Source organism: Cibotium barometz, chromosome 24, assembly GCF_041138505.1.
Source record: "Cibotium barometz isolate CiBa-2024 chromosome 24, ASM4113850v1, whole genome shotgun sequence".
In the NCBI taxonomy this organism is placed as follows: domain Eukaryota; kingdom Viridiplantae; phylum Streptophyta; class Polypodiopsida; order Cyatheales; family Cibotiaceae; genus Cibotium; species Cibotium barometz.
Genome location: NC_141069.1, coordinates 47,688,687 through 47,712,828, shown reverse-complemented (window position 1 = coordinate 47,712,828; position 24,142 = coordinate 47,688,687). Strand labels below are relative to the sequence as shown.

Below are 24,142 nucleotides of genomic sequence, written 5' to 3'. Positions count from 1 at the left end.
GGTAAGAAAAGAACAAGTCAAGCATGCTCTCAATCAAATCCCTAATCTCATGAACATTATCAAGAAAGAAAAAAATTATGCAAGTATCAAGTAACAAGTAACAAGAATGAAGTAAACTTAAAATCAAATTCTCATAATGGGCTCCATTTTTTCTCATTACTCAAAATGCATTATAAACAAAGTGTCAAGGGTTACAACTAGCCACCCATAGAATTTTTGGGGTGCCCATTACCAAGATTACAATTGGTGCTACCCATAGGAGGCTTGGGATACACATTACCAACATGAGCTATTCTAGGCAATGTATATATAAAAACTGATTGGCTAACGTTTATAAAAGCTCTCATATCTTGTTATTCTAATGAATGTAAAAGTTGTTCTATTTTTACATTAAAGGGAATGTTAACCGTTGTGGTTAACATGCCCCCTCCCTAAGCTATATTTCATCCTTGGCATTGGTGAGGAATGGTATGGAGATTAGTAGAATCTATAATTGGACCATTTGTGGATGAATGTGTATTGGCTTTGCAGATATCTAGAAGTGTAAGATAAGTTTTAGTAGTGTGTCTAGAAGTGGGTCTCAAATTTTGCAAAACATGTATCTAGCAAAGTATTCGAAAATTAAATACTCCTCCCCCCTGGTGAGCTGATTGTCCAAGTGAGCACCAAGTGAAACAAATGCCAAGGCATTATTGTAAGAGCGGATATTCTTTCTGTATTCCTTACTTGTATTATCATTACCAATGCAAATTAGACAATGCAGGAGGTGGGTTTTCCAAAGGTAGCAAAGAGACATTCCCACTTCCACAGCAGTGTTTGCCAGCATATTGTCTTAGCTTCCTTGATGCCTCACATTTCCAAATTAGGGTATTACAAAAATGGCACTAATAAGTAAAGGCTTCTATAATGAGTGAAGAGTGCAATCTCTAGACCACCACCATAGTTGTTGGGTGCTTAACATTCTGAGGAAATAAAAACGCATACCTTACAGAGTGACATTCGGATTTAATATCTTTCACATCACCAATGACACAACAAATAGAATGGAAATTATCATCCACGGGCAGCTCATTTAAATCAAATGAAAAAGAGCCTTGCTCTATATCTCTTTGTGCCTATGCATTTTGATGTTCATTGATAGGTTCTTGAAGTATCATGGCATTGGCAATTGCTCTGTTTCTTGAGAGAAAGTGGGTTCCACCATGGATTCCTCTATGTTGCTCTCCATTTTCAACCCTTCCAAATGTTCCAACTTCATTTTCATTAACGTAATGCATTAAATTGGCAACATTTTGTTTTCGAATGCAAGCCCTTGTCCTTGAACGGTTACGACGAGTCACACGTGTTGCATCCAAAACCCGGTCGACAAACTTGGTTTAAATGCAAACAGCTCCTAACCATCTTCAAATCTCATTTAAAACCAAAATAGGGAATACTAACTTCCTCTTAAAACATTCTTAACTTCAAACAACAACAGCTGGCCAAAATGATTAGAATGCAAACTATGAGCTAGAAATGCACTAAATACAGTAAAAAGTACTCAAATTGATCAATGCAAATGTGTGGGATGGATTTTGATGCAAGAGAGAACTTCCCACAATATATTGATACTCCAATTATCCAATTTTAATATTAATTTGGCCTAATTTTTGCTAATGCTACACTAATGACTGATTAAAACATAGTGATTTAACACTACTGATTAGTGGAGGCTTCAAATGATCTCAATGGTGAGAGTTTTGATGGGGCTTTTGGCATTGGATTCTTCCTTTTGATGAGGATCTTGGGATAGAGTTAAAAAATTAGCTTAAAGCTCCACAAAATCGAGTGCATTCACACAGCTAGGGGCGACTGGTTTTTCTCTCCTCCCATCGTGAGACACAGTGATAAAATGAGTTGAAACTTCAGTTGGAGGTAGGTCATAGCAATGCTAATCCAACATTAAAGGGGCTTAGCCCAATTTGGTGCACAGAAGGCAAATGGAGCAAAAACTAGTAAACACAGTAGCACAGAAATCGGGCAAATGACGAATTTTTTTACGAATCCCTCTGGTAGAAGTAAACATCTAGGAGTGATGGAGGTCCCACTTGAATGGATTGAGAAATGGCTAAGGAAATGAAGAGAATGAGGCTTGGCAAATTAGGGCCACAAGAGAGACAAGAGGATAAGATTGAGATTAGTGGGTTATTAGTTGATTAGTGAAGTATTTGAACTAATGTGAGTTGAGATTAGTGATGTGGGGATAGAGAAATGTTGAGAATCATGGATATCATGTGCATGTCATGTGGCTTCATGCTAGACTTTGCACTTACTTGGCTTACTCAACTCACTCCCTATCTCTTCCTTATGCTCTTTGGCACACCACATTTCTCAACAATGCATACACACACTATATGGATTCTACGCCATGTACGCAGCCCCTTTCCACTTTCTAGGTACCATATAGACCATATACACCACCTAGTGTCTATACCGAGCACATTGATATTAGTTCAAGGCCATCCCAATCATACATGTGTCATATGCACCATGTGAACCTTGACAAAACAATACCAACTATATAAAGATCATATGCAACCCATTGCCACTTTAAATGGACCATATAGACCGTACAAACCATACAAGAGCCATAGTATGCACATAAGGATCACATGCAACCCATTTTAACAATACACGTACAATATGGACCTCAAGGATTAAACATGAGGTAATAGGGACAGACCATTTAAAGATCACATGCACAATGACTAGCTAGATGCACACATACATACCATTTAGAGCATTTCAAGCGATACAAACCACACAAGGAATATATGGACCAAGGAATTGTCACATGCATCCTATCCTAACCGTACAACCCAACTGCAAATAATATTGAGCATGTGAAAATCTCAAGCAACCCATCCTGACCATGTACCACACATAAAGATTCTACAAACCACAATGAGCATATAGAGGTCAAATAGGGCCCATTTCAAGGTACCACACAAACTCTAGAGATATTGTCACATATACATTATGAAGCATTTCAAAGTGATGCCATGCTAACCATTTATATTGACCATATTTTATTACGCTCTTTACTCCTTGTGTTTCGAATATAGATTCATAATTACACATTGGTTGATTGCACTAATAATCATTTTTTTCTCATGACATGGAGAACCATATTGGAAGAGAAAAAATAAGAGCATGAACATTAAAAGGATGTGTTGCTATTGAATATAGATTCACAATTACACATTGCTTGGTCGCACTAATCGTTATTTTTTTCTTATGAAATGGAGAACCATATTGGAAGAGCAAAAACAAGAAGCATGACCATTAAAAGGATGTGTTGCTATATTGAATTATATAAAAATGTGTATTTTTTACTAAGTCAAAAGTTTAAGTGTGCATGTACTTATGGTAGTGCTATGCCATATGAGAGATATAAAGGAGGATAATGAGGAAAAATGCTTTTGGAGTTCCTAACACCTATGATAACTTGTAGGGGCAAGTGGACCGGTTCACCCATTGTAAGGTGTTGACTTGTAGAGTGCTTTTCATTTACATACATTATTATTTCTTTAAATTTGTTTCAATGAACCTCATTAATATTATCACACTATTTTATCATGATACTTACTATCAATTTACAACCATGACTAATATATAGTTAGAGATATGTTCAATTGCTTATCCATGGAGGGTCACCCCTTTCTTCAATTTACAACCATGACTAATATATAGTTAGAGATATGTTCAATTGCTTATCCATGGAGGGTCACCCCTTTCTTCATCGTAGTGAGTAGTTCAACTAGAGTACATTATTCATACCTTAAACGATTTCCTCAAATTTCAAGGGTAGCCCAGAAAGGACAAAGTTTACTCCACACTTTTGTTCACCCTTTATATGAAAAGTAACCCCAGCCCCTTGAAGTTAATTTGACCTCCCCTCCCCTCCCCTTCCCCACCTTGAAAGTAGTTTGATCTTCAAATTTGATGGCTATCTGCTAACATTTTAAGGGGGATTTTGCAAACATTCCCAAGGATTTCGAACGTGGGCAATTGCCATACATTAGCCCTAGCCCCACCTAACATCGTAAGTTCAAACAAGGCTACGAGCACGCATAGTATGTAATATCCCTACACATACTTTCCATGCATGCACGTTTTCGAACGAATCTCACAAAACTGGGGAGATCTCTCCCTCCTAAGCTTGTGGACTCCAAGTGACGTCTCCCCCATCCATTTCCTTACATGGGGAGTTCTAAAAAATGTCCGTGATTTTTGAAAAATGTGTTTACACCCCAGCCTAGTGTGGTTAAAGGGGGCTAGCTCTAACATGCCCTTGATGTCCTTGATGTCTAGTGTGGTTTACACCCCAGCCTAGTGTGGTTAAAGGGGGCTAGCTCTAACATGCCCTTGATGTCTCACAATGTTTTTAGCAATATGGTGTGCATTCTGTGGGTGCTTATGTGGATTGAAGCATCTTCTGCTTTCAAGCTTGTGACATTGTCTACCATGAAACTTTGAAGAGAATGAGGTAGCTTTAAAGGAATGGAGGTAGCTTAAAATATATTTGTGTGTGTGGAGTGATTTTATCTCCCAAATTGTCCGACCTCACGATACATGTGAACATACCCTTGTCCTTTAGCTTAAAATATATTTGTGTGTGGAGTGATTTTATCTCCCAAATTGTCCGACCTCACGATACATGTGAACATGCCCTTGTCCTTTCTGTTGGGTGTCTCCAGAAATACATATCATCGTATTTTAATTTTACACGTGTGAGGGCTAGAAAAGATTGACGACGACATTGATTGCGGTTGAAAGATACATATTACATATGTATGATGCAATTGTGCATGATATCATACCTTACCAATGCAATTTTACACGTGTGAGGGTAAGATCTGATGCGCAATGCTGATCGCTCTTTACGCGTGTGACGAGGAGACGGCGACGCGGTGCTCACTGCTCCTTTCTAAACTTTGTGGGTCGCCCTCACCACAGTAGTAGGCGAAACCTTCGTGGGAGCATCCCTTGCGCGCAAAGGTCTCGAAGCGCACACGCATCCACCACCGCCATTAGGTCTCCTCTCTCCCTCAAATTCAACCGCCTGCCAACCACAAACTCACAGCTTCTAAGCTTCTTTCACAAGCCGTTCTCCTCCGTTCCTTCACAAATCCCTCCGCCCTGCAGCTTCACTAGTCTGTTTTCTTCTCCCACAGCCCTCTTTGGAGTTCTATGGCTCAAGGAAGCTGGAACCGCGAGGCCGCGGCCGCCGAAACAGGCTGTCAAAACCCTGATGGCCTCGTGCCCTGCTGCAACAACAATTGTCGCTCCTTGGGCTGCGCTTCGACCATGAATCTCTGCTCCAAATGCTACAGCGAACTCATCTCGAAAGAAGGCGGCATTTTTTCTGAGAAACCTTTGGCTGATCCATCTAATTCTGCAGCAGATAAGTCGGCATCTACGGCAATATCAATTGACAAGTCGATGCTTTGCTCTAAAGCGGAGCCATCGACAGTATCTGCAGCCAACGCAGATCTGTCAGATCTGCATCAACAAATCCCTTTACCTCTCGCTCTCTCACCTTCAATTTCACAGCCATTCGAGACTCCGTTGTCACTGCCGCTGCCGCCACCAACTCGGCAACAAACAATGATGAACAGATGCTTGGCTTGCCGCAAGCGAGTAGGCTTGCTGGGATTCAAGTGCCGTTGCGGCGATCTGTTCTGTGCTTTGCACAGGTATTCGGACAAGCACGACTGCTCCTACGACTACAAAGCTGCAGGAAGAGCGGTTATAGCCAAGGAGAATCCAATTGTGAAGGCCAGCAAGATTGAAAAGATCTGATCAAAAGTTTACCTTCGCAAATCGGAAGGGGGCTCCCGGAATTTGCAGAGAAAGGCTTCATTAAGCTATCTTGGTTGCAATTGTAGCCCAACACCCCCTTGGGTAAATTTGTATTCTCTGCATTTTTTACTTAGACATAAAGAAATTAAGTCTAAATGTTATATCATCATGTCAGTAATTACTCGAGCGGGTGGAAGATATTTTCATTTTGTGATAGAATTTAGGAAATGTCCTATTTTGCATATCGAAAAAGTTGGTTTTTAAAACTTTTTCGTCACTCTTTTAAACAAATTTTTTTTAGTTGAAGAAGTTGGTTAGGGAGTTGTGCAATAGTATTGGTGTGCTTGCCCAACATACGTTTTTTTTTCCGTGTCTTATGGTGCAGTGTAATCTGGATAACCTTCAAAAGCCCAACTAGTTTTTATTACATAGGTTAATCGGGATTATAATTAAAATTTCAAAATTTCCATTTATTGTACTTTAAAATCTCGAGTTGGAGTGAATGGTCGGCGCGAGTGGGAATGTGAGGTTTTATTTTGCTCGTGCATGCGTAGTGGGGGCGTACGTTGCACATTCAACGCTAGTCACCTTAGCTACCGGAGAAGAGTGGATGATGCAGATGTCGAGTCTGGGCGCAAGAGGTCCGTATAGTTGGGGTGAGTGGGATCCTGAAGATTGCGAAGCCATGAGGCGGTCTTGTGAAGCAGAAGAGGAGCCCCAAGACGCAGAGAGGCTACACCCAGATTGGGTAGCGTGCAGATTATGACCTAGCATTCCCTATGATCAATCCTCCACTACCAAGGTATGTACTAAGGTCCCTGTTGACCTGGTAAAGGAGGCAGGTGAATCTGTTCTTCTTCTGTTCAGGAAGACCTCCTTCTAAAGTTGAACTTGGTAGATGGTTACAAGAAAGTCTTTCATGAAAAGCTGGTTCTGCAGACCTTTTATCTTGGAAGAGGCTTCTTTAATGTCCTTTTCTCTAGGGGACAGGTTGTATTTGATTTGTTTGCCAAGGCTCCTTTGTTCATGGGTCCTAAATTAGTGCATGTGGTACCTTTCGATTCCCACTTTGATGTAAATAAAAGCCTAAAGGAGTCATGTCCTCTGTGGGTTGAGTTGGTTTGTCTTCCCGCCTGCGCTTGGGGAGCTAGCTAAATTGTTGGGCCCGCCTTTATATATTACCAAAGAAGATGATTCCAGTCAGTCGACAAGTGAATACTATTTGTATCTCATGGAATATTGGGATTAAAACTCCCAAATCAATGGAAGTGGACTTGGGGACTTAATTTAGAGCAATAGAATTGGCCTTAAAGTTTGGTCCTTTATCCCCTTGTGCATGTTTTAAATGTGGGGACCTTGGGCACATAGTGCTTGAGCCATTCTAGGTGCAACATAAAGCAATGCTGCACAAATAATGTGTCATGCACTCTATCATCTGAAATGAAAAGGTGAATTGTTTTGATGACCTCACCTCTCTTCCTTTAATAAGTTATGTGCACAAATATGGTGCACTGAGTAAAATGCCAATGCATAGACTGGATCTCATTATACTCTTTAAATGCATAGTTCACACCACATACATAACCACATCATCTGGGAAATTTTGAATGTAGTCCTTGAACTGTTGTAACTACCACCATGCAACATGGTTGTAAGTAACGAAGACCTTCAACTTAGCCTTCATACTGTGGGAATCTTCCCCATGAGAGAGAGCCAGTGGAGAGAAAAATGAGGCTATGAACTCAGGGGGTGAGAAGAAATTGGATAAATCAGAGATTGCAGATAATCAGGGGAAAAAAGACAAGGGGAGAGGCTTCTTGGACCCTCAAGGAAGTGGACCTGTAGAAGGAGGATGGACTAAGGTCATGGAAAAAACAAGAAATAAATCTAGTGTAAGGGTAGCCAAGGAAGAAGCTAGGAGACCACAGAATAATTCCTCTTCTAAAGGGCCCTATCAAGCCTCCTAGTGATCTATGACCTTTGATTTATTCCAACCCCTTCATCCCTCTTGGAGGGGTGGATAGTGAGACTTCCTCTATGGAAAGATTTAATTGGCAGGTTGAGACTGCTTGGAAGAATGCCCAAAACCCATCCCCTGGTGAGGGTGGTAGTGAGGAGGTAGCGATGGTCCCTGAAACTCCTCATGCATGAATAACAGGCTGGAGATTCAACGGTACACTTGGAATGTAACAGGTATTAAAGATAAAAAAAGAATGTACCCTTTTGGAGCTTTGTTAAGGAGTGGAAGTTGTCCATTCTTGCAATCCAAGAACACAATCTTTTTGGGAGAAAAGTGGCTAGAAGGGATAGCTTTAAGGATTGGTTAGTGTTTTATGGGGAAACTGGCAAGGGTTACAATGGAGTGATGACTATTATAAAGGAATCTTTGAATCCTTGCTTAATTGCCAATCACCCTAATGGTAGGGCTTTGGTAGTGGAGTGTTAATAAAAATGAGAGAAATAATCTGGGTAGTGAACATCTATGGTGCCCACAACTATAAAGAAAGGGGTTGCATGTGGGATTGGCTTTCTAGTCTCAATATTCAGAGACCTTGCATTTTTAATGGGAGACTTTAACATGGTTGAAAGACACCTTGACAGAAGTGGAGGGAGCACTATCTTGATGGGACAAGAGAAAAAGAAGTGGGAAGAGCTTAGGGGCAAGATGGGCCTTGTAGATGGATGGAGTTTGGGGGATTGCAGATTTGACCTTGGACACACCTACTTCAGTCTTCAGTACTTTGGCTCCTCCTCTAGACTAGACAGGGTCTTCTTTAGCCGTCAAGATCCTTGGATCCCTCACACCTTAGAGCTTAAAATTGACAATTCATCAAACCTCTCAGATCATATGCCCTTGAAGCGAGAGTGGCATGTTAAAGACTCGGAGGAGGAGAAATTGAGCCACTTCCTTGCTAGGAAATTGAGGGTTAATAACTCCTTGCTTAAAGATGAGTTGTTTATCAAATATACAGAAGAGGCTATCAACAGATTAAGGAAAAGAGGCATCAATGATAGTTCTTGGATGATAGTTCTTGGAGATCCTTTGCTAATGAGATGCAGGGGGTTATTAGAAGGGTAGGGAAACTAAGAGCTTATGAGAGAGGAGATTAATCTCTACACTAAATGCCAACTAAGCCTCAAAGAGGAAGATGATAGATTTGCAAACTTTAGTCTTGGGGTCGTCAAAAAGAGATTGTCTTCTTCAAAAAAAATCATGATAGGTATCTACTTAAATTAATTGAAGGGAAAGACAGTAGGGAGCTGGTTGGATACATTAGTGATGATGAAAATGGACAAGAGCTAGATGGAATAGAACTGGTGGCTTGGAAATGGGTTGAGTTTTTTGAGCTTGAAAGAAGATGGGTCTAGACCAAGGTTTATTGTAGAAAATAACCTACTTAATTTGGTTAAGCAAAGCATAGAATTTGATCATGCTAGAGGGCTGGAGAGAAATGTGGAGCTGGATGAATGCTAGGTAGCTCTCCTCAATCTAGGCAAGAAAAAATCTCCAAGTGGGATGGACTCTCAATAGAATTTTTTCTTTCTTTCTTGCCCTCCCTCAACGACACGATTTGGAACATTTGTAGAGAAGCCTTAAGTTCTAGATTCTTTGACAAAAACCTAAAGGAGGGGATGGTGAAGCTTATCGCCAGGCAAGAAGCCAGTTCAATCATTGAAGACTCATTACTCTACTAATTGTTGTGTACAAAATTCTGGCCAAATTCATTGCTTTAAGGATCTCCCATGTCCTTCAGACGATGATCTCTAAGAAACAACATGGATTCATAAAAGGCAAATGTATTTATGACAATATCCTAGCTACTATGATTGAAAGAGATGTAGCTAAAAGAACCAACCAAAATTTTTTTATGCTCCAGATAGACCTAGAAAAAGCTTATGACAAGATTCCTTTTGTGGGAAGGGTCATGGAAAAATTGGGATTTGGCCTCAAGATAGCCTCTTGTATCTTTATTCTTTCTCTTGGAGGATTCTCCAGCCTTCTCTTAAATGGCAGGCTAGTAGGGGTAGTAAGACAAGGATGCCCACATGCTCCTTTACTTTTTGCAATTTCTTCTCATCCTCTTAGTATGGCCCTCGAAGAGGCTAGTGAAAAAGGAAGGACTGTGGGCCTGAAGTTGAAGAGTGGAGAGAAATTGATAATCTAGTGCTTTGCTGTGACTCCTTGCTATTTTTAAGGGCTGATAGTGATAATGTGAGACAGGCCTTGTCCATAATCCATGAATTTGCTGATGCTTTTGGTTCCAAGTGTAACATTCAGAAAACCAAACTAATTAGCCTAACAACTGAAGACAATGACTTTGATCTAGAGAGATGGGGTCGAGAGATGGTCAGAAGAGGCCAAATTATCAGGCGTTTGGGGGTCCCCTTTGGCGGCGTGGTCACTAATAAACAGCTATCTGAGTGTGCCATAGAATGATTTATTCGGAAACTAAAAAAGTGGGAAGAAGTATGGGTCCCATTTCATGACAGAATAACTATATGTAACACAGTTTTGAATGCCTACATCATGTTTCTGTCCCCAGTCATTAATTTTGGCAAAGCTCTATGGAATAGGATCACAAGCCCTATTAGGGACTTCCTTTGGAGGAACAAGACCAGTAACAAAAGAGTGGCTGTCTGGCTAGCCTGGGACAAAGTAAGTTTGCCAAAAATGGATGGACTCCTGGGGATCCTCCATCTTCCCACACATGCTCTTGCCATAATTTCTCTCCTTCTTCCCAAATGTCTACTTCAGAAAGAAATATGGTCTAGAATGTTCAAGGATGTGGTAGAAGACTTCTTTGTCCTTTAGAAAGGTACATGGCTTGGGACTCAATTGGAAAAACAAGCTTTTCTCTTTTGCCTCCCTTAAGATCTCAAACTCCCCCTTTTGTAGCGTCTTAAGTGGTAAGTGGAAAGAAGTGATGAAGGTGTCCTATTGGGATGGTCTAGGGATCTAGTGGTACCACAAAGATTCTCTTTTTCCTCCCTTAAGATCTCAAACTCCCCCTTTTGTAAGTGGAAAGAAGTGTTGAATCTATCCTATTGGGATGATATGGGGATCTGGTGGTACCACAACTTCAATCCTCCTCTGGCTCTGTTAGATGTTACTATGGAAAAGCAATTGAATAACAGAGGTATGAGAAGACTTACTGATTACTGGGATTGATCTCAGGCAGGATGGAAAGAGATGGATCATCTAGTCATAGAATTTGGCTTACTATCTAGAGAAAGACACCTGGCTGGCCAGATGATGGTAGAAATTCACAAAGTGTGGGTCTCTACTACCTTTGATGACTCTTGTTGGCTCAAATATTGGATGTGGTTCAGTGGTGTGAAAGTGGATAAAGGGTCAGCCAAGGCCTTGTATTTAGAGTTAAAGAAGACTGAACTGAATACTGAGTATTGCAATAAAACTTGGAAAGTAAATTAGAAAGCAAGAACTTGGAGGAAGAGTTGGAAGCTCATTTGGTAGTCAAAAATTCCCTTGAAGTTCAAGGTTTTCGTATGGAGAGTTTACTTGGCTCTTCCCATTGGCTCTTCCCATTGGGTCCAAACTCCTTCAAAGGAATTTCACCTCAGGTTGTTGCCCCAGATGCAGGTCAACTTTGGAAGATGGAAGGCATACCTTTTGGGACTACCCTGCTATCAGGGGTTGGGAAATGGGTAGGCAGGTCTTTGGGGGTGAAGGGTTTTTTGGGGGATTGGGTCTTAGGTAGTTAATCCGTTTATAAGTAAAATTGAAACCTTTTTTGGAGAGAAACTTTGAAGTGTAATATTAGAAAAGGCAAAAGTCTATGCAAGACATATTACAAAAAACTTTTTGAACGAAGCTTAACTCCATATCTAGAAACCAGAGTAGCTTGGATCCACAATGTAATGCATGAGTTCCTCATTTCTTCTAGAAGGAGCATTTTATTTCCCTTTTATTGAAATCAAGCTGGATTTCAGTGTCTCTGACTTCCTCTATGAGATTCTCCCCATCTGCATCCATTCTAGACACAAGAATATCATCGAGTTCTTCTATTTTAGCAAACATCATTTCCTTATTATCCTTCAAAGCACTCCGAATCTATAGAACCAAAGAGTTTCTTAGACCTTGTACCATGTCAATTTGTTTTTTCTAAATAAGATACATGTTTCTACCAATCCATACATTCCATACAAAAGCCGATCTGATAATATTCCAAATTCTGGTTGAACAACCAATAGCTTCACCAAGAACAAGCTCCTTCCGATCAAGGTTCTGTGGATGACTGTAGTATAAACATTGGTGTAGGAGGGACACAGCGGGTTTGATTCTCGAGAAAGAGATAAAGAAATGTGGGATAGATTCCAACGTATGACAACACCTAGAGCAGAGTCCATTGCCCAAACCAAGTTTAGCTGCACAATCATTTGTCTACAATGGACCTTTCAGTTGGATAAATTGTTCCTCTTGGTCTCAGGGGGTTCACTATATGTAAACCCTCTATGTCATGTGCATTCAAGGCCTACTTTAAGAATACCTTATCTGTGAATTTTTCATGGAATAAAACACACCCTTTTCCTAGTCAACATGTGAATACCCCCTTTAAATGGTACCCTTTGTATGTAACAAATGCGTAAAAAGGAGATTTAAAAAATCCCTTCTATTGAGCCCACGTGCTACATTTACATATTTATGAGTGACCGCGAGCTCTTGGATCTGCTAGATGGACATCCTTTGTATGAGCAAGTTGAGGTCCTCTTCATCAAGCCTGAACTTTTCTTTAAGCTCAGCATGGGTCAACCAACCACGGGATTTGAAGTCCCGACGTCCTCCCAGGTAGTGACAGGTGTTCAGAGTGATCCGCATGCATTGCGGAGATCCCAAAGGGTCAGGTATCCAGTTGGCAGGTTGACATATCGTGACTTTGCTATGCATTACGCATATATGACCTCTTTGGTGAAGCATGTGGAACCTACATGCTATGCATAAGCTATTGGGAAGCATGTATGGGAGAACGCAATGGATGTTGAGATGGACGCATTGGTCCATAATGATGTTGAGATATCGAGCTCATCTAGTGAAGCGGTGGACACTGATGACCCGCTTGGGGGATAGACCCCACACTTACAGTACTGGCATGGTTGGTGAGATCATGGGTGATATGCTACCAGTGGGATGACAGGCTGTGTGACAACCATTCTAGAGACTGGCATAGTTATAGAGCCAGCTCATTTAGTTAGGTTCACACTATAGAGAACCCTAGTATGTATTTGGTTGAGTACCTTTCATATTGTGTGTACTCTTATCTTTGTATATGGTGTGTTGATGAGTGGTGTGTGAAGAAGAAGAAGATTTTGAGCCTCTCACCTTGTGTGTTCTCTTTTAGGGTTTTGTGAGTGTGTGTGTGCTTGCAAGATCTCAAGCTCTCTTCTCCCCTGCATCTTTTCATGGTATCAGAGCCTGGTTCTTTCATGCTAAGGGCTGAGGTGCAAGCAAGAGAAGCACAAGAAGTGGTACGAGGGTAAGAGCTTCATCTACTCTTCCCTATTTGTGTTGGCGACTACACCCTTGTCGGGAGCTCTACGGGAGGCACCGGCAAACGATCTCTGATTGAGGAGCTTTCTTCACGGGAGTAAAGCTACAGGGAAAAAATATCGTCCTATTGGACAGAATTTTTTTGGCAGAAAACGCGTTTCGGGCGCGTTAGGACCTCTGTTTTTTAGAAAGCAGGCGATTTCGAGCACTGCGGGTAAGTCATCGATTCTATGCAAAACTCTGTTCTAAGAACTGCAGGAAGACAGATTGGTTGTGCAGACATTGTGTGTGCTGCAAGGAGGTCAACAATTGCCATTGGGTGTATGTATGCACATTGAGGTCACTGGTTGTTGTGACATTTGAGTGTAGTACCGTACTGCTGCAGAAAATACAGTAGTTTGTGCAGGACAAACCAGAGTGCTATTTCTGGTAAATTTGTGTGTCTTGCAAGATATCAAATGATGGAATAAACCAGATTGTTGCTGAGAAGCTTGACAAGAACAACTTCAATGCTTGGAGGTTCAGGTTGACAAATTTCCTGATGGGAATGGGTTACTGGGACTACATAGAAGGTGAGCATGAAGAGGCACTGGAGATACCGGAGATTAATCCGACTGCTGATGTGAAAGAGTTCAAGGATTGGAACCAAGGAGCCAGAAAAGTTATGTATTGGCTCTCTATCAGTATACAGGACACCATGATTGGGTACATACAGGACAAGTCCCCCAAGGAGGCGTGGGACACCTTGGTAAAACTCTATGAAATGATTACCAAGGCATGAAAGATACAGTTGAAGAATGAACTTCATACTATGGAGAAAAAGAGTATGTCTGTGAATGACTATGCATTGAAGATAAAGGGTATTGTCGAACCCCTTGCATCTATTGGCATTTCAGTAGATGATGATGATAAGGTGGAAGTCTGTCTACGTGGGCTTGGGCCACAATACAGACATCTATTCAGACTCGGGAATATTGGAATATGTTGGAATTTATGATCAATGTCATGGTCTAAGGTTAAAGCACTCAATAAAATGTAAAAGGACCATGTAATGTGAAGAGAATCCAGGTGAATGTAAGGGTCAAACCCCACTTGAAGTAGGCGAGTTTTAGAAGATTCCATGGAGGCTATATTCTAGGGAGCCATGTGGGGGAGATGGCCTTGGATGCTCTTGGTTAGATGTAAGCAATGATGTCATTCAAACATGTACTCTTTGGCTATAAAATGGTGGCCCTCCTAATGAGAAAAACACGAATTTTATATGCTATGTAATGCTCCTTATTGTGCTGTCATTATGCTCTCTTAATCTTGGATTAAGTACTAGTTAATTACACTTTTGTTCATGTGACCACCATGGGTTATCTTGAACCACCATAGTTCTTTCATCACTCCATGAACTCATTAAGCTTTTATCATCACTCATTATGCTTTTCCCAACATGGTATCAGAGCCATGATTACCCCTAGGCATAGTAATTAACTACATTGATTAATTTTTCATTTTTTCAAGCTTTCCATTAAAGCTTCACTGCACCCCCTGCTGGTTTTTTGCTTCATGTGAGCTCTATACTCCACCAAATCTCAAGATTTTTGATTCAAAAGAGAGCTAACATCCGGCGCTTTCTACACCTAGCTCCATTGGAGCTCCCACGAAGTATACGCGGCACATTTCGCTCTGCAGCAGCCTGCCTCTGCGCTGCGAAATTCATGAAATTGAAGCTCTACAAAGCATGGTTTGCAAATTCCTCTTATGAGCATTACATTGATGCTATGAAGCTCCTCCTTGTTGATTTTCATGAGCAATGGTCCACTGTAGCTGCTGTTTGAACTAATTTCTCAGTGACAGTATATGCTGTGTTGCAGAGCAGATTAACAGAGATTGAAGCAACCTCTTGGCATGTTTGAGTGCTGAGCTTAGACCCAATACCTTGGTTCCCACATGACAAGTCATGGGGAGTGGTTCAAGGAGATGAAAAACCTTGAAAGACCAAGTTTTGTGGAAATAGGGGATGACACTGCTCATCCAATTGCCCATGTTGGAGATGTGCCATTGTCTATGCAGGATAGCAAAGTGAAGTACCTTGCAGATGTACTTCATGTCTCCCAAATATAACAAAGAATCTGGTTTCAGTTGGCCAGATGATTGAGCAGGGTTTGCAAGTTCGGTTTAACCCTGATGGTGGTTGTTATGTTGAAGACTTTAAAGACAAGTGCAGGTTGGTTGCAAAAGGCAACAGAGTGGGCAGAATGTTTACATTGAATGTAAACATGCTTGAAGTGAGTGCTGGCAACAGAGTGGACAGAATGTTTACATTGAATGTAAACATGCTTGAAGTGAGTGCTGCGGTGTTTGCAAATTGTTCAGGAATTGTTGCAGACATATACATTTGGCATAAAAGAATTGGACATGTGAATGTGCAGAGAATGAAGTCTATGCAGACTAAAGGAGTTGTGACAGGGCTGTGTGCGCTTTTGCCGCACAGGTCGTAGCTGGGGACTTGCCGGACACCGTATGCGAGCCACGAATGGCTGCAAGCATACAACCAGGGAAGGAAGCTCAAAACAGAATGCAAAAGGTGTGTCACTCACCGCTTAACTGTCGCCTTGAAGGATTCCCGCGTCGCAGCCGTGAAGGAGGAGCCGCCGTCGCCGCTCTACCGCCTCGCCGCCGTCGCCGTGCCGCTACACAGTGCGCTTGATCGCTCTCTCACTCTCTCTCTCTCTCTCTCTCTCACACGCAGGAGAAGGAAACCAAGGAGATAAGGCAAGAGCACTCTTGTATTCACAACACATGAGAATGAGGATTTTAGGGTTACATTTGACTCATATAGGTGACTTGGCCGTTCACACTTGGGCGCCCATACATGGCCGACCGACCCTAACCCTTATCCTAATGATATCCAAGGTGCGCCCCTCATCGGCGATCACCCAATCCCTTCATCCTTAACATATGGTGCCGACAAGCCCGGCCCATGACTCAGAATATTTAAATTAATGACGTAAAATATAGTACGTCGCCATGTCCGCCATGGGTTAACATGCCCCCCTTCCTGATGTAGATTCCGTCCTCGGAAGCTATGGTATGGTAAGCTCGAGAGGGTGTTGTGGTAGACCGTCTGCAAAACAGGGAAGTAGAGTGTAGGTATGCTGGAATTCAAAAGATATAAAGTGTATAAATTCAAGCATGTTAGACCACAATGGATGTTGCTAGGAGAACTTAGTTTAAGGGTCACATGAGTGAGCTAGTGTAGCAAATTAATAGGAGTTTAAAATTATTGAAAGGAATTCAAGAGTTAGCAAGGTGTCAAAGGTTAATCAAGGTTTATAACTGGCCTAAGTCAAGGAAAATAACCAAGCTTAATAAATAAACAGATGACCACACTATGTCTACTGTAAGAACAAGTTAATACCACGCATCTAGGGACACGAAACATCAGAGTTACAGGAGCCTTTTGCCTCTTTTTTTTTTTTAATGCACGTGACAATTTTTACACACAATGGCGACCTTCCTAAGGCAAAACTAACATCGATCCTGGTACCATGTTTAACACAAGGCATTATCCAGGAATCTATTAGCTCACTTTAGGCAAGGCTACCCCCTACCAACCAAGGCATCGGTCTGTAGTAGAATACTCCTCGCCTACCAAGTATCAATAAGGCGATAGGCCAACATTAAAGCACATTAAGACTTGTATTGCCATTTATTGTAGGCTTTTAAAAAAAAAATCTATTTCTTTTGATCTTTGCTCCTGAACTATTATTTGTCTTGCATCCTTTCGACAAAGGGGTAATAGCTATGTCCTAGAGGTCAACACACACATGGCCAGGTGTCAAACATTAAGATGGTTTGACCCTAGACCTAAGACAATCGTATTCCAAGGTTAACTAAAGACATCATGCTGCCTAGGAATATTTCCAATAAAGTTAAGCTCATTAATGTTTTACACTAGCATGCAAGCAACTTCAAAAACTAAGTAGTACATTGACAATTTCCATGTGGTCATGCATTATAGTTTATGCAATTGACAGTAAAAACGAAAGAGAGTGGGTATGGAAGAATTACACCTGTAATTGGAGATCTCCTTGATTTGATGAGACAGCTTGCAATTTGATGAGATATATTTTGATGAACGTTGCGGCAGTCTCAGGACTTGAAAGCGAACCCACTTCAAACTTTTCAACCTGTACAATCAACTAAGCAGCACTATACCTCGAGAGGCACATCAGTGTGAAAATTACAGGATAGCACATGTGGAATATCTGAGAAAGGTACAGATGATACCTCTCACCAAAGGTAGGAGTGGATGAAGTGTATGATGATCGGGCATCTGCCATATCTGCAAACACAGATATAGCATCAGTAGGTTTATGACAGGACAATCTAGTTCTTGATTGTATATGGATATTTCTCTTGTTTTTGTGCTCTTGCTCTTTTTATTATTTTTTGTTTTTCTTTTCTTTGTTTTTTTTTTAAAGTATAAAGCTATATATATACATCCCCTTGAATTTGGCAATTACATGGTCAGGGGAGAAGGTTAAGGAGGAAGCATTAGAATGTCAAGCGTGAGTACATGCTCCCCCTTTCCTTGGGCAGATCATATTATTTGCAATGATGTTGCAGCCTCTTGGAACCAATTTGTCCAGCGGGTCATAGGTTGTGATGTGGGCAGATAGCTTTTTATGACCCTTGTGGCCACATCCAATTGCAGAGATGGTAATGTATGCTCCCATTGACGAATGGAGGAAATGGTTTCCGATGATACTATTACAAGGGGAGACGTAGACTCATCGGTTTTTTGTTGGGTGTTGACAAGAGTAGGTGTAGAGCATGTAGAAACTTCTATATGAGTGTGTGCCTGGCATGAGGAGCTAGAAGCTTCATGTGGCTCCCCCCTTCCTGAGCTAGGTGGTAATGATCGATATCGTTTGGGAATCCAAACTAACTCTGGAAGAAGTGGTGCGGAGCACTCTATTACCTTTCCCTTACCACGGTCTTGAATTGTCATTGGGGTGGCAACAACAATTGGTTTGCAAGGTTTTACAGGTGATGTAGAGGGATTCAACTTATGTTTAGGGACCCAAATCTGGTCATTTCCCTCGTAGTACCCTTGGGCTACTAATAATTTTTTAGGGATCCATCGCGATGTTACATTGCCCTTTCTCGGGTGGGTAGCTGCTTTCCTTTTACGAGGCTTCTTGGTGGCTGAACGAGATTGAGCAGGGGAATTTGCTATTAACGAAGCTTTGGGGACCCATTTGTATGTACTCTTTGGCATAGTAAGCGAAGCTTTAGGGACCACCTTGCCTGTTTCCACTCTTGGCATTGAAGCGTTAGAGGGGTGGCCTACAATCGAAGATGGTTTTGCCACTGGACTTTGTGATTTTTCATTATCTAATATTTGAGTGGATGACTTAGGTGCGGGATTTTGAGCGATCAGACCTAGTGTTGGTTCTTGCATCGTGACTCGTCTGGTTGCCCAATCGATATTGCATTTGGTGGCCATCATCCATTTGCGCCCTAAGTTTACAGTCCCTTCCATTGTACCAGCAGGCATAACCAAAAAGCTTTGAATTATGGTTCCCTTGTCATAAGCAACCGGAGTGTGCAGAATTCCTAAGACAGGGGTTTTCTTCTTGTTGATTCCTTGAACTTGGATAGAACTCTTGGTTAAAGGTGGTTTTCCCAGTTGACACCACACACCATATGATAGCAAATTGTGTTGAGCTCCTGTATCCAATAATGCATTATACAGCACCTCCCCGTAAGGACTCTGTAACTCAATTGGGTATCTTAGAGGTGGGTCAGATTCCAGTGCATCCTCCTCTGCTTCCTCGAAAAATACTTGCGTAATTCCCAAGTTGGCTTCTCGTTGTCTCCTAGCACGCTGTTGACGTTCTTTGGCTTCGACTCTTGCTTGTATCTTTTTAAGCTCAGCCTGTTCTTTAGCTGCCTTCTTTTGATGGATTGCGTGTAACTCCTCCTGGCTCAGGGGGTCATAGTATCTTTTGAATTTACTCCCATTAAGGAATCCAATGGTTTCAACTCCGTCGAGAGTCTCCACTCTGATGGTACCTTGCGGGGTAATTTCACATACTCTATATGGTCCCTTACCAGCATATTTGAGCTTCTTCTTTTCGTTTCGCACTCCATACATCAGGACTTTATCCCCAACCTTGATGTCCTTGTCCTTTAAATGGCGATCAAACCATTTTTTCCTTCTATCCTTCTCCACAAGGGCATTGTATACAGCCAATTGTCTTTCTTCGTTTAGTCGCTCAAGGATATACAGACGCTCTGCTAAGGGATTACCATCCCAACCCTCTTGAGTAGCAACACGAAGACTAGGAATGACAAATTCCCACGGCATGACTGCTTCTTGGCCATATACCATTTTGAATGGTGTACAATTAATAGCCACTTTGTACGCAGTACGATAGGCCCATAAAGCTGTCGTAAGCTTTAGATCCCAATCCGTGCGATGAGCTTCAACTGTCTTTGTCAAAACAGAGATTAATGTCTTGTTTGTACTCTCGGCTTGGCCATTCGCTTGCGGATAATAAGGAGTAGATTTATAATGGGATATCATGAAATTTGTTGTGAGCTCCTTAATCACTTCATTTATAAAATGCGTACCATTGTCGCTCACAAGTTCAAAAGGACAACCGAAGCGTGTGATTATAATTTCAAAGAGGAACTTGGCTGTTGTCCTCGCATCTGCCTTACGTGTCGCTTTCGCTTCAGCCCATTTGGTCATATAGTCAGTGGCCACAATAATATAGCGAGATTGTGTGTTTCGGGCCGCTGGACTAATTGGACCTACAAAGTCTAAACCCCACTTTTCAAATGGTTGGTTTACTTTGATTGGATGTAGGGGCATCTGATCTTTCCTCTGGGGTTTCTTATATCGTTGGCATTCATCGCAACCCTTCACAAAGAGTGATGCATCTTGGAACATAGTGGGCCACCAATACCCTGATTGTAAGATCTTTCGCGCAGTTAAGTCTCCTGAGAAGTGACCACCGGCTACACCCATATGTGCCTCTTGCAAAATGTATAGATACTCATCCTCTCGAGCACAACGCCTAAGAACGTCATCCTTTCCTCTTTTATAAAGAGTCCCGGCTATCAGGCAATAGGGTTCGCATTCTTTGATTAGCTTTCGAGCTAGATCTTTACGAAGCTCCTTGGGTGGGAAGCCATTAACCAAAAAGTTAACAATCTTCTCACTCCATTCAGGCATTGTCTCCACCATGAACAGGGAAGTGTCCGGTAAGTCATCATCAACCCCCGTAGGAGCCTCACCATTAGGTATGCGAGACAAATGATCAGCCATAACATGTTTTTTGCCAGGTCTCACAACAACAGTGAAATCAAACTCAAGAAGAATCAATAGCCATCGTGTGATTCTTCCTGTGGAGCATGGTTTGTTTACCAGATACAACAATGCTTGATGATCCACATAGAAAACAAACTTGGTGGCAAGGAGGTAATAACGAAATTTCCTTACTGCATATATCATTGCCAACCCTTCTCGCTCTGTAGTGGTGTAGTTCATCTCAGCATCGTTCAACTGGCGACTGGCAAAGCTAATGGGGTAGTCTAGTTTGTGTTCTCCAGGTTGAGTTAACACACACCCAATAGCAAAGTTTGATGCATCAATATGCACATGGAAGAGTAAATCCCAGTTAGGCATTCTCAAGATTGGAGCACTCGCCAAGGCCTTCTTTAATAGCTCATAGGCACGGTCACATTCTTCGGTCCAAATAAACTCGATGAGAAGCTTATACAATGGTCGAGCTATCTCGGCGAAGAAGAGAATAAACCTTCGATAATAACCAACGTGGCCCATAAAGCGTTGGACTCCCTTGTAGTTGGTGGGTGGGGGTAATTCCAGAATGACCTTGATTTTACTCTCGTCAGTGGAAATCCCATTTTTGGACACTATATGCCCTAAGATAACTCCGTGTTTAACCCAGAATTGGCATTTGAAAGGATTCAAGGAGATGCGATATAATCTACACCTTTCAAATATTTTTCGTAAACACATCAAGTGCTCGTCCCAGGAGGAATGAACACAAAGATCATCTAAGAAAGCTTCACAAAAGTCCCTTAGATATTCCTTAAAGGCCGTGTTTATCAATCGTTGGAATGTTGCAGGTGCATTGGTCAAGCCAAAGGCCATGACGCGAAAGGCAAACACTCCAAACTCCGTGATAAATGCTGTTTTAGCTTGGTCCTCGACTGCAATTGTGATCTGATTGTAACCCGAGTACCCATCTAAAAAGCTATATGCCTCCTTGCCTGCCACTCTTTCAAGCACATGTTCAGAATATGGCAAGGGGTAATGATCCCTTCTGGTGGCTGCATTAACCTTTTTGAGATCAACGCACACTCTGAGTTTCCCATTCTTCTTTGGCACGATGACTATCGGAGAAACCCATTCTGAGTGCTCAATAGGATATATGAATCCACATTTTACCAGCTTTTCAATTTCCTCTTGTACAATCTTTGCGTACTTAGGATTCATTGGGTAGGGACGTTGCTGGACTGGTTTAGCAGTGCTAATCATTGGAATCGTGTGTTGCACCACCGAGGGTGGAACACCCTTCATATCATGATATGTCCAAGCAAATATGTCCTTGAATTCTTTAAGAAGCTTTGTAAGTGCAGCTTCTTCCGCCTTGGTGAGGTCTTGAGCAATAAAAACTGGTTTAGACTCCTCACCCAGATCTGCTAAGTCTATCTCCTTGACTACCGCAGGGCCATCGTAGACACCGCTACTCCCATTGGTAGGCGTTCGTTGGGCTTTTGTGTAGACTACTTTACGTTCCCCTGTGGTGAATGATTTGAAATGCTCGGGTGCGGGGTGTAAGTCTACTGGTTCTTGTTGTGCCAAGCTTTTTTCTTTCAATTCCGCTTCCTTTTGCTGCTGAGCCAACTCTTGGTTTTGTCGCCTTCTTGCAGTATGACTTAGTTTTGGCTTCTCTTCGATTTCTAATTGGGCGACGTCATGAGGTTGCGGAATACACCACATGACACTTTGGAGGTATTGTCCCCAATTATCCGCTATCTTCCGATGAGCGTCAATGGCTCCTACATAACTAAGCCATTCTGCAGTGGATCGCTCCTTGTTTATTGCAGTTCGTACATTAGCTCGATAGCGTTGGCGCTTATGTCTCGTTTTCTTCTTACCAAGTTTTTGATTTTTGTTTCTATCAGATTCGAACTCACTTGGTCGATCTTCACTTTCGGATGAACTGCAGGAGGTCACTGTCCTAGGCCTTGAGCACCTTGCTTCCACATTTGGGTGAATATTTGATTCATTTTTCCCATCAGGCTCAGGGTCAGTTTCTTCTTGAGATTCATACTCAGAGTTGCATTGGTCAGAGTCTTCGCTACTTTCAGTGTTGGTGGAGTTTGCCACGTTCTCGCCATCAGGAGTCAAGTGCATAACACCTATCATGTTTATTAGCACTAACGGTGGCATATCTTGCCCCTCAGGTGTTACCCAACTTGTGCCTCTATTTCCCCATGTGTCTATGGTTGCCGCTAGGTGTACCCAATCCACGTTATCCGACTCAGTCATACCCGGTAGGACATCCATGTAAGGAGAATCCTTCCCATCATCAGTCTCTTTTTTGCATGTATAGCAATACCTTAATGGGGCGGAGTGAATAGTGGTATCCGATCGATTATCAATGATAACCTTGCTTCCTAAAGGATGTGCACGACCATTCTCAAGATCAACTCGAATGACAGAGTCTTGGAATTGTAGATAGACATGGTTTTTCGACCAGTCATGCACCATTTGTGCTTCCCTCATGAAAGGACGTCCTAAGATCATTTGATATGACATAGGATGCTTGGAGAAATCCATTACAATGAAGGTATGTTTTACCTTGTATCCCAGGACCTTGATCTTAAGGTCCCTTAACATTCCAATAGGTTTAGCTATGGTTCCGTTTGCCATCTTAACCACTATGTTTGTGACTTCGAGGTGAGGTCTCCCCATAGATTCCCAACAATTTTTAGTCACAATGCTCACTCCAGCACCACCATCAAGGATTCCCTTTAGAGTTAATCCCTTGGTAGTAATGGGGAGGGTTGCATTAGATTCGTCACCTTCAAAGTACTGTCCCAACTTGTTAACAGGTCTTTCAACGACCGAATCTTCATCTAAGTTGGGTTGTAGATCCCAATGCTCCCCTTCATCTTGAAGCGTGTCGGGTCTATCCATATTTGCAAATTGTGGTAGCCCCGCCTTTAGTTCTCCATTGAGAAATGCCCGAAGAGCTAAGAATAGCTCAGGATCTCCGTATAATTTGGATATGATCGTGGTTCTGATCTCAGAGGACATGAAATCCATTAGCTTAGACACATTCAACGGTACTTTTCGAGACATCGCCCCTTGACTAGGGATCGGTGAAGATGGAATCACTTCCTCTTCGATGGGGTCAGGCATTCCCTCACTAAACATTCTTTCCAGCAAGAAGGGTGTTTGCCCACTTCCTGATGTCCTATCCTCACTTCTTCCCGAATGATACTAGGTATAGCTAACGGTTTATGGTTCCTGTGAGGCTGAACTTGCGTAGGAAACACTGTGTCTGGAATTTTGATTTTTCTCGGGTTTGGCTCCAGTCCTCTTTGTGTTTCTTCCACAAAACCCCTTAAGTGTTGCACTTGTTCAATCTCCTCAACTAGGTTTGGGTAAGTTCCAATCTTTTTCTTGAGGGTTTTTGTGTTGGAGCTCTATATATGGCTCACTCTACCTAACTTGGTCTCACCTATATA

General features: G+C 42.0%; 1 protein-coding gene across 1 annotated transcript; it reads left to right on the top strand.

Moving 5' to 3' along the window:
* The first annotated feature begins 5,006 nt into the window (after positions 1–5,006).
* LOC147625383 (zinc finger A20 and AN1 domain-containing stress-associated protein 8-like) lies at positions 5,007–6,010 on the top strand. The gene has a single exon (XM_086818726.1). It carries the CDS (start codon positions 5,233–5,235, stop codon positions 5,842–5,844), a length of 612 nt encoding a protein of 203 aa, XP_086674852.1. The 5' UTR covers positions 5,007–5,232; the 3' UTR covers positions 5,845–6,010.
* Positions 6,011–24,142: the final 18,132 nt, after the last annotated feature.